This window comes from Mus pahari, chromosome 14, assembly GCF_900095145.1.
Source record: "Mus pahari chromosome 14, PAHARI_EIJ_v1.1, whole genome shotgun sequence".
NCBI lineage: Eukaryota > Metazoa > Chordata > Mammalia > Rodentia > Muridae > Mus > Mus pahari.
The window spans coordinates 22,426,472-22,438,370 of record NC_034603.1 but is presented as its reverse complement, the minus strand read 5'-3'; the positions used below and the strand labels follow the sequence as shown (position 1 = coordinate 22,438,370).

Below are 11,899 nucleotides of genomic sequence, written 5' to 3'. Positions count from 1 at the left end.
TGTTCAGTAGAAGAACTATCAGGTCACAGTAGTTTTAAGCATTCATGCTGTGGTAGCTTGAATATGCTTGGCCCAGGGAGTGGGGCAATTAGGAGGTGTGGCTTTTTGGAGTAGGTGTGGCCTAGTGGAGGAAGTGTGTCATTGTGAGGGTGGGCTTTGAGACCCACCTCCTAGTTGCCAGGAAGACAGTCCTCTCCTGGTTGCCTTTGAAACAAGATTCAGAACTCTCAGCTTCTTCTCCAACCCCATGTCTGCTTACCTGCTGCCATGCTTCCTGCTATGATAATGAACTAAACCTCGGAAACTGCAAGCCAGGCCCAGTTAAATGCTTGCCTTTANAAGAGTTGCCTTGGTCATGGTGTTTCATAGCAATAGAAATCCTAACTATGATGCATGGTTACTGCTCATCGTTCTTGGCTAAGAGTTTACATCAACCACTGGCACTCCTTGTTCTCAAGCCTTTGAGTTTTGACTTAGCTATGTGACTGGCATCTCTTGCTCTCTAGCACTTGGATGGCATGCCATTGGATTCTGACGCTTCCATAATCATTTGACCAATTCCTGTATTAAGTCTCCTCTCATATAAAGTTATCTATCTATCTATCTATCTATCTATCACATATGTATTTAGATATTTGAGCACAAGAGACACCAGGAAAGGTTCTTTATCTCTCCTCCACACTCTATATAAAGAACCTCTCCCAGAAGTACTAAACATTTTATGTTTGTGGGTATCCATAGACAAACAGATACCTATTAATACTTGTTCTGATACTCTGGGCAAGCCTCCGTAATATAATTATTAGGTATAAAATGCGTAGTATTGACTTAGGAAATCAAGTGGTTATTTACAAAGAGAATTCTTCATGACTTTGAAGCATGCTCAAAGCCAACACTGTGGAAGAAATGAGGACAAAAGTGGAGTGAACAGTGAACATATAGAAAATACATTAAATTTCAGTTGTTCCATTGGACCCTCACTCATGAGAGGTTCCTCAGCTGCACTAAGGAATTAGAAAAAAATGCGTAGTAGATGTTAGATGCCTTGAATGGCTGAATTCTCCACAACCACTTGGTAATGTCTACCATTTAAAATCTTCTACTTTTAAGTGTATAAAAGTGGAATAACAGTATCAATTGTATCTACTATAGTCATGGTGAGGAACTGAGATGCTAAGATTCTTAGCACGGTGCCTCACACAGAAGTACTCAACCAATAACAGGTGAATAAAGAAAAAGAAAAGAAAATAAAAAAGAAAATACAGCTAATTAAACAAACAAATAAAAAAACCCTGTCTTTTAAAAGAATACAACTAAAATATAAAATTTAAACAGTATAAAATTTCAAATTATTGAAAAAGCTGCATCCTAGATAAGTATATTTAAGTCAATATCATAAGCAAAGTTTTCAAAAGATGAAGTATGCATCTTCAAAAGGTTATTTTACTCAGTTTATGAAATCTGCCCAGGCTTTTGTAATTTTATCTTTTCTGTTTTATATAAAAACTTGAGAATACAGGTTATAAATGAATTTCCTGTGTACAGAAAGCATTTTTCATTAAAAAAAAAACCCACACTTTATATAATGAGAACACTATGCTAAGCTCATACCTAGAGGAACATCTTTAGGAAGAGAACATCTGTTTTTCACAGCAGGGTCTTTCCTTCTCATCTGCCTAGTTCCTGGTGATGACTTTATAATACAACAGATCTCTGATGTGTTTGGAGAAAACTGAAAAAGGAAGAAAAGTAGTTATTGCATAATTCCTCCATTACATTTAATGCTGTCTAATTTAAAGTACAGAAAGTCTCAGTATTCTTCGTTAGAATGACAGAATCCTATCAGAAAGCAATAAGTAACACCCAAATAAACTTGGCTTTCAAAAGCACAAAGCCTGTCCCCAGGTATTCGCTTCCAATACAACTACACACCTCTTAGTCCTTCCCAAACAGGAGGGACCTGTATCCAAACACACGAGCCTATGGTGGCCAGTTCCATTCAAATCACCACAGAATGGATCAAACACCAAGAAAACAGGTACTTATTGGGAGGCTAAAGCAAATTATGATTTGAAACACTTCGGAGGGGGTATTTATAATGTCCTGATTTATTGTCTAAATGAGGGGAACAAAGGTGTTGATTCACTTCATATGTGAATCATACACATCCTCTTTTGTATGGATGCTATTTCATACCAACATCTGTTTTCTGACTTCTTTCAACATTCTCCTCTCATCTCAAACACAGAACAGAGAATTGTCCTAAGGGGCTATCAGATTATTTCCTTCTTGGAAGATTTCTGACTATTCAGGGTAGAGATTCTGTGCTGCAAACAGCTGAATGAAGTGAACATATCTGTAGATGCTGAGATGCCCTGCCCAAGGATCCTTGTCTTTCAGACAAGAGACTGAAAGATTCTGCTCTTAGCTGTCCACAGATCTAATGTTATTAGCCTGGAAGGTCAGCCATATCATATAACAATGATTTCACAGCTGACAAGCACTATTTACAACTGAGACTGTTCAATTATCTTTCTACATCTATAATACTAATTATGACTGCATAAGTCATTAGCATACAGAGAAAGTGTATATGTGTCTGCATATGTTCATGTGGAGTATATATGTTTAGTGGAGAATAAGGGGAACAAAGTGGAGGAGGAAGAAAGGGGTAGCTAGAGGGTAGCTAGTCCACAAACCTCTGGAATTCTCTTATCTCAAATCATTTTAGGGGATTTTCAAGCAAGGTGGAAGGCAAGGCACAATACCAGAGGCTGTTTTCGGGCATCTACATGGGGGCCATGGCACCTGCACATATCTGCAACTCCATACATGCATATCTATGCACATACAAATAAAATTCGTAACATTCTGGCATACCACAATGAAAAAGAGTGAGACATGGCAAGAAATTTCAAAACACAGGATCCAAAGACAAGATTTTTTTCCAGTTTCTGAAATGGGAAAAAAAAAACAAAAAACAAAAAACAATCAACATGGTTCCTCAAAATAGCTAAAACCCTGATGACGTAGTGTTAGAGAAATCCTGAAGAAAATTATTTGTACCTCCAATTCTCTAACTAGATTAGGTGATTCTTCAACTGTGAGGATGTAATTAAAACCTGTTTTGTCATGAACAATCCTAAACAATCCACTCTCCTTCATAAGGGCTAGAGGAGGGTTCACCTCTCTAACTCTAGGGCAGGAGGTGGGGTGGGGGGCACCAGCTAGCTAGCTACAGGATGGGGAGTGTGCATAGTAGTTTTGTGAAGTGAATCCCCAGAATTGTGATTCAGGTAAATCTCAGGATGTCAGACAACTGTGTCCAGGCATATAAAGCAAACTCTAGCAGAAACTTGTTTAAGTGAGTTAAAATTTGATGGACATCAGATCTAAAAAGTTGTATAAATAATTAACAAAAGAGTCTAGGATTGATTAGACAGGAAAACCAGGAGACAATACCATGGCAGAACCATATCCTTCTAGGAAGACATCAGCAACTGTGAAGGTGACTTTACTTGGAAATGTTGTCATTACAGATTTCATCAAGTTCAAATAGGCCCTAGTTGAGTGTAACCTGTGTCCTTATAAAAACAGAAAACTTGGACACTGACCCACAGGAAAAATGTTTGTGAAGGCACAGAGACACACAAAGAGAGAAGACATCCATATGAGAGTTGGCAAAGACTGGACCTATGGTGCCCCAGTCACAAAATCACCTCACATAGCTTGACAGAAGAAAGATCTGCCTCTGGTGGGTTTGGGGAGCTGTGCCCTGCTAACCCCTGACTTCTGAACTGTGGCAGAACCTGATCTCTTGTTTAAGGAAACCACCTGCTATATAGCATTTGTCACAGCCTCCTCAACAAGCACATTCTTCAGAAAAGAGAAACACACTGGAAGAAGTGATCGCAGTTTGCTACATGAGCAGCAGGAGAGCATCCCCACAGATAGATGTATAGATACTGATAGACATACAGATACTGATAGACATATAGATACTGATAGGCATATAGATACTGATAGACGTACAGATGAGACCAAAGACTTCACCATCCTCCTCAAGAAACAGAATCCCTGAAGGAAAGAGCTGTCCATGTTCCTCTCTACTCAGCACCTCTCTCTAGGGTGAACACAGGAAAGGACTGTATTTGAACCATCTACTTAGTCAATTAATGAATTAGTAAACTGATCTGACAGGACCGACACTCACTGCTCTTTGCTGGGATCAAAAGCTGCTCTACAGATAAAGCCTTTCCTAAGACTCGAAGCTTTTCCAGGCCAGGTGCAGGGCAATATCAGTGTATACAGCTGTGGTCAGATAAAAACTAGATGGTTTTTATTTCCAGTGGGTTTTTTTTTGTTTTTTGAGGGAAATAATAGTGAAGTGCTCCCAAAATATATGCGGAAAAAAAAATCAGTGGCTATAAAAAAATGAGAGAAGAGATTAAACCAATAAAAAACCTACCCAAAATGTTAAAAATGTATATTATTAAAGAATAAATTAAGGAATAATCGGAGCTGTAACCAAGTATTTTAGCTAAAAAAAAGAATTCTGTAAGATAAAGGTAACAGGCTCAACATATTCCTGAAGTTTCCCACCCTACTTTTAAAATTAAAAAAAGCATCACACTCCAACATGTCCTCAAAAGAAGGCTTCCTTTCCTGAAGCAGGGCTTCCCTACATAGGCCAGGCCAGTCTTGAGATCCTTTACTTCTTCCCTCCAAGTGCTGGATTAAGAAAGTTTTTCACTTACAAATTACAGGACAAAAAAAAACAAATTATCTGGAAAGGAATGCAACTTGGGTTGATCTCAACATTACTCTGTCCAATACCAAATACCGTGAAATAGCTGTAATGGAGAAAGGCAACTTGTTTCATAAGCTCAGCAAGTTTGGGTTGTAAACCTTGTTCTACGACCACAGCAGTGGACAGGAAACCCAGGCTTAGACAATTATGGTTTCATCTCCCTGGCAACGACAGATAGACCACGACAGGCATGTGACTCAGGCAAAGCTATCAGGAGTCCTTATCCAATCCGGAAATACATATACACATAAGAACAAGTCCTTTCCCTTCTACTCGGGCTAAACCATAGAAGACAGGGAAAGCCTGTTTCTAACAGAAGCCTAAGTGGGGAAGGCAAATAAAGATAAGCTAAATAAAGCTAAATAAAGATAAGAAGCTAAAAAAAAAAGTGTGAGGACCAGAATTTGGATCCCTCACACCCATGAAAATGCCAGGCAAGTACTGTAGCCTCATGTTATCCAGGCACCAGGGAGGCAGAAACAAAATCCACTGAACAAGCTGGCTAGCCAGACTCGCCCAAACTGGGAGTTCTGTGTTCAGAGAGAGATCTCAACATTCAAGGTGGGAAGCAACTTGTCAACCCAGAACCACACACACACACACACACACACACACACACACACACACACACACAGCTTGTGTCCATACCATGAGTACACACATGCACACACCACATATCCAAATAATAAATAAATAAAACAATCATAGAAACATCTAGAAGTTTCAACAAGCATTTCTATAAGTGCTATTCAGTTTCTGAATTCAGTCACTTCCTACCCATTTATGAGTCAATAAGTCATACTACCATGTCACATTGTGAAGTGTGTGTGTGCATGTGTGTGTGTATAATGGCACATGCCTCTAATCCAAGCATTTGGGAAATTATAATAGTTTGAAGTTAAGACTGTGAAACTGAGTTTAGCCTGGACTACATAATAAGTTCTAGTTGCAAAACACAAAAGAAAACAAAACATTTGTAATCTAGAATTATTGTACTTAACTTTGTATATAATAAAATTCTCTGATAATTAAATTATTTTTAATGGCAGTGTTAAAACTGAGACCTCCATGTAAAAGTGAAGTTAGATGCTCACAAAACCAGTAAGTCAAAGTAGATTTTACGCCTAACTATGAGCTCTGCAGCTCTTTAAAGAGAACATAGGCAGCAGCTCCCTGGCATTCAGTTTGGTCATCACTTTTTGTAAAATCTAGGTTACAAAAGAAAAATTAGACAACTTAAACCAGGAAAAATTTCAAGTGTTGTGCTTCAAATGATTCTATGAGCAGAGTAAGAAGGCAGTTCCTGCAAGAGGAGACAGGATGTGCAAATCACATATCTAACATCAGATTCTTCTCAACACACATAAAACATGTTAGTCTCAGGGCACAGCAATTGAAAAAATATTGAAAATGTTACCTCGTTTGATGAACTTTCTTGCCAACTTGACACAGGAACAATTTCACTTGAGTTAACGTAATTGCTCACATTTGGAAATAGTTCTTCAAAAGATACATTTTGCACCGGAGACAAATCAACCTATACAATAATATAACTCCTTTTATAGTTTCAAAAATAACCAGCTTTAGGTAATTAACATTGAAAGTACTATCTTATTGAAGCATTTTCTTGTATATTTGATGTTCAAATAATTTCATTTGAATAAACATAATTAATTACATTTAGAAATAGTTCTTCAAATCATATTTAACTGTGGATAAATCAGTATATAAATTATTTTCTCACTAAAACCAAACAAAATACAAAATCACAAATACTGGCAATGATATACAGGGACTGGAAACTGGTACATTGCTAGTAAGGCTATAAAGTGATGCAATCCCTGTGGAAAAGACTTTCTAGAAAACTTAAAAGGGCCCCTACCACATGACCTAAAAATTCTACTCCTGGGTATATTCTCAGAGGGGCTGCAAATAGGGAACTTACACTTGTACACATGTATAGTTTTACCTCCAGTGCTCATAACAACCAAAGAACAAATAACCAAAACGTCCACTGACTGACAGATACATAAATCTGGTACGTGTGGTGTGTGTGTGTGTGTGTGTGTGTGTGTGTGTGTGGTGTGTGTGTTGTGTGGTATGGTATGGTGTATGGTGTGTGCATATATGGTGTGGTCGGGTGTGTGTGTGTGTGTGTGTGTGTGTGTGTGTGTGCGCGCACACACATAGTGTGTATGGGTTGGTGTGCACAACTGTACTGATGTGAAAATCAGAGAACATATTTCAGGAGTTGGATTTTACCTTTCACAGTGTGAGTCCTGTGGATAGAACTCAGGCTATAGGAAGTGCCCTCACCCACTGAGCCACCTCACATTATCTGTTTTTTAAAACTAGTTTATTTGATGTGTATGGGTGCTAGTATGTCTGCACGGCATGTGTATGTAGTACCTGTTTAGGCCAGAAGAGGGCGTTGGATTCCCTGGAACTGGAGTTGTAGAGGGTTATGTTGGGAATCAAACCCCAATTCTGCGAAAGAATAGCCAGTGATCTTAGCTACTGAACCCTGTCTTCAGTCCCTGGAAGTAATTCTGACACATGCTATCACATACATAAACTTGAAGGCATAATATTTGTAAATTACATTAGTCATAAAAGGAAGAATACTGCTGGGTTTGGTGGAATATACCCATAATTCCAGCTACTATGGGAGGTGGAGGCAGGAGAGTCAACTGATCCCAAGATAAGTCAGACCCTGCCTAAAAAAACAGAGGAGTAAGAAATGTGTGGTTTTAACTATATGGGGGCACTTAATGTAGAAAGTAGAGAGGTAACTGTCAGGGTCTGGGGGATGCCAGTAACTACAGGGAGCCACTATTTAATAGGTATGAAATTTCAGTTTTACAAGATAAAAAGAATTTTAGAGCCATACAGAGATGATGGCTGCACAGAAAAGTTCAATGCACAACTAAATATGGTTAAAATTCTAAATTTTATGTTGCATATATAGAAAGGCTGGTCATGGCAGTATATGGCTTTGATCCCAGCCTTCCAAAGATAGAGTTGGACTGATCTCCATGCATTCAAGGGCAGCCTGGTTTACACAGAAAGTTCGAGGTCAGTCTGGGCAGTAGGGGTAAGAAAGGGGCGGGGGAGAAAAATTTGTGGCAAGTTCGGGGCTAAAGAGATGGCTCAGCCACTAAGAATGTGTATGGTCCTGCAAAGGACCTGAGTTTAGTTCCCAGCAACCTCATCACGAAGTTCACAACCACTTGTAACTCCATCTGCAGGGAATCTGATACCCTCTTTCGGCTTCTGTGGGCACTCACACTCGGGTACACACACTCACACAGAGACACATACATGTAATTAAACAAAGCTCCCAACAAACCACATATGGAGTATTTCCAATGAACGTATGCTTACATAGCAGAACAGCACAGGCATTATTCTTTACGGGCAAATGCCATGGTACAACATAAAAAGATGAATGGGAAGAAGAGATGTCAGGAAACAGATCCCATAAGGTTCAAAGGTTATACTTACCACAAACTCAGCTATGTCTGAAGATGGGGTACTTGTTAGCAGGGCTTTGCTTTGGTTATCAGGAAGAATACAACTTTTTTTCTACAAATATGTGCATAACAGGAAATTATCAAAAATAAAATATTTTTAAAATAGTAATTCAAAGTTAGTACACTAGAACACATACAATAATAATACAATCCTTATTCTGTGGATTAAATTTTAAACCACCTGGTAGGAAACTGAAGAATTTTCTGGGCCGAGTTAGGTCAAACAACTCTGAGTAGAATTGTGTATGATAACTGAAATACCAATCAAAGAGCATACACGGGCTGGACCTAGGTTCCCCACATATATGTGGCAAACATGCAGCTTGGTCTTCAGTGCAGGTCCCCCAACAACTAGAGTGAGGGCTGTCCCTGATTCTGTTGCCTTCCTGCCTGTGAATCCTTCTCCCCTAACTGGGCTGCCTTATCTGGCCTCTGTGAGAGGGTGTACCTAGTCCTGCAGTGACTTGATGTGACAAAATGGGTTGGTACCCCTGGGGGGGGGTTCCCCTTCAAAGAGGAGAAAGGAAGGAGGGTATGAGGAAGGGGCTGTGTGAGGGGAGTACTGGAGGAGGGGAGGCATCAATCGGGATGTAAAGTGAACAAATAAATTAATGGAAAAATAATTATATCTGGTGTAACGACTATGTAAGAATGCTTAGGTTAAAATTACTATTAATTTAGGGGGAGAAGCTGGAATAATAAGTAGGGCACTGTACTTTGACTACCATTTTAAATTGCCTTAAAGTTATTTGCAGCATTTATTTAGTTCTTGGAAGACTACTGTACTTTTTAAATATAGTTTCAGTCTTTTCATTTAAATACTGTAAATTGTCTTGCTGCTGTAACAAAATGTTAGACAAGAAGTAAGAGAGGAAGGGTCCATCGCAGCTCACCACTCAAGGGTGCAGATTCACCATGGTGGAGAAGGCATGTTGGCAGAAGCTGGTCACATTGCTTCCATGGTCAGAGAGCAGACAGAGCTGAGGGAGTGCTGGCCTTAGCCTTTGAGCATTTCTCTATGTGGTCCAGGACCCCAGCACATGGAATGTTGTCACTCATATTCAGGGTGGGTCTTTCCATCTCAATTAACCAAATCTATACCAATCACTCACAGGCATGACCATAGGCCTGTCTTCTAGATGACTCTAGGTCCTATCAGGTTGATGATCAATGGATGATCATGCATGCCCAGGGAAGTTGAATCTATCAGTGAAGATACTGTTAGGACCAGCATATCTTGAATTTTTATAAATATTGTTCCTAATCTATTACAGTTCTTAGTCTTTTTCATGGTCGGGTCTTTTATGAAAGTTTGCTATTTGTTATGTAAATGTATGTAGGTTTAAGTTAAATAGTTATTAAAATAATTATGTAAATATAATTGAAGAATTTGTTAAAGTCAGAATTTTCCCAAACAGCTTAAAAATTAAATTCCATAATATGCACAAGCCAACACAAGACATATATAGATACATAAATAAAAATACATAAAAATCTGAAACACTACCAAACAGTTACAATGATAACCCATGTTTCAGTTTGATATGTATTAAATGGTAAATTTATAAGTGTATTGTATTCAATATTGTTGTTAGTCAAGTTTTTTATCCTGCATTTTAATGTACATTTTAATGAAAAGACTCTATAGACAAAGTGGGAGTGGAGAACAGGAGAGAAACGAAAGGGGAAATGGAGGGGTAAAGATGCAGGAGGAGAGGGAAGCTTGAAGAGACCAAGAGGAAAAAAGGGAAGTTGATTGACAGGAGGGAGAAGAGAAAGGAAAGACAGACAACAGTAGAAAGATAAAAAGACAGAGCCACAGGAGGACAGGGATAGCGTGGAGCAGGAAGATTGGTAACAATCAAAGACAGCTCAGCACTGAAAGAGACAAAACACAGGCAACAAAGAAGAAAAAAAAAAAAACAGGTAGAGAAGCAAAGCTGAAGTGTACGGGCAGAGCGACATGTGGATAGCTTTGTTTCCAGCAATTAGCTGCCCTTCCAAATCTTGATCCATAAGCCCTCTGTGCCTTCCTGATAAGTCTCTCCTCTTGAATAGGTGACTGTTATGTCATGCTAAATTTGGATCTGGAACTCAAACTCTGATATAAAACCAAAAATTGCAGTTAAGTCTGTTTTGTCCCGTTTCTACTTTTCTTTCACTCTGGTTTTCTTCTGACATCTATTTAAACTAATCTAGAATGAATTATTAAGAAAATTGTTATAAAAAAAAAACTTAAGGGTACATTTGCTTGGTTCTGAATATATTAGCTCTAACTTATTAGCTATATACTTTTAATTTCTTTACATGAACAATGAGGACTAGTCTACCTTTAAATTGGTGAGCAAGAATTACAAAGAGTATATGCAGGGAGAACCTGGAGAGGAGACATTCAGTGAGCTAGCTCTATCATCGTTCTGGCAGCCTTGGGGGGGTCTCTGTTCAGATTTCCTAGAACAGAGAACCTGCTGGCACACTGCACGGGGTATGTTTAGGGAGAGCTGAGCTGCAGTATCTTTAGATCTGTAATAGCTGTCAAGCTGCAGTCATCACCTTCGCCTCCAGGCAAGTCCTGAACACAACAGCATACATAATACAGACTTGGGTGATGCAAAGTCTTTGCTTCAGAACTCTCCATTTGATCCAGGCAGTCACTGTCCAATGCCTCTCTTACTTCTTTTCTCAGGTGTCATTTGGTCCAATCAGTCACTGGAACTCTTACTTATATCTCAAAACCCACTTTGCAGGTATCCCAATAATACAACTATCAACCCTCAGTTCACTTTACAAAGCATTAGCTTGCAAGCATTAGCATATAGCTTGCATGCAGCTCCAGAATTTAGCTGCACCCTATTTTCTCTGTATTTGTTAAGAAATTTTGTATTTCTAGACCTTCCTAATCAGTACATTTTATAGCCTTTCTAAGAATTATGAGTTAATAAAAATACCAGGACTTACCAACACAGGTTCCAGGGGCTGAGGCAGCAGAGTATAGCTGACTGCATTGCTTTCAAGAGCTGAACTAAGAGGGGAGCACAGAGCCTTGCTGTCTGGATAACCGGAGCCCACCTTTGTTTGAACCAGAGGAGCACTGTCTTCAGATTTGTTTTCAGGCTGAAACACATTCACAATATCAATATAATTCACAATGCTATAAAGCATTCTCAGCTGTCCTATTCCTTCTTTAAATTTCAAGACAAATGATTTTCTAGGAAAAAAGGATGTAGGGATATATATCTCCAGCACTATAAAACAAAACAGCCCAAAGCCCGACATATGCTTAAAAAATAATGCATTCCATATATTTAAATGAAAAATCTAGTAAAAGACAAAAGAGGTTAAACCCAGTTCTCACATTTAAAGTTCTATAAAGTTGGAAGTTTAGCTTGATCAGTGGCAGAGATTTGGCCAGCAGGGGTCAGGACTTGGGTAAAAAGGAGCTAGACTGCATATGTAACAGAAGATGACCTAATCGGCCATCAGTGGGAATAGAGGCTCCTTGGTCTTCCAAACTCTATATGACCTAGCACAAGGCAAGGCCTGGGCCAAGTAGTGG

At 39.0% G+C, this 11,899-nt stretch overlaps 1 protein-coding gene across 1 annotated transcript in view; it reads right to left on the bottom strand.

The window, feature by feature from the left end:
- Meikin (meiotic kinetochore factor) overlaps positions 1-11,899 on the bottom strand; it is a 46,844-nt gene that overhangs the window by 7,340 nt on the left and 27,605 nt on the right. Inside the window, exons 10-13 of the mRNA XM_021214023.1 lie at positions 11,302-11,457; positions 8,315-8,395; positions 6,228-6,347; positions 1,612-1,732 (exon numbers count right to left, since the gene is read on the bottom strand). Of these exons, the coding sequence (XP_021069682.1) occupies positions 1,612-1,732; positions 6,228-6,347; positions 8,315-8,395; positions 11,302-11,457 (478 nt within the window). The remainder of the gene's footprint in view (positions 1-1,611; positions 1,733-6,227; positions 6,348-8,314; positions 8,396-11,301; positions 11,458-11,899) is intronic.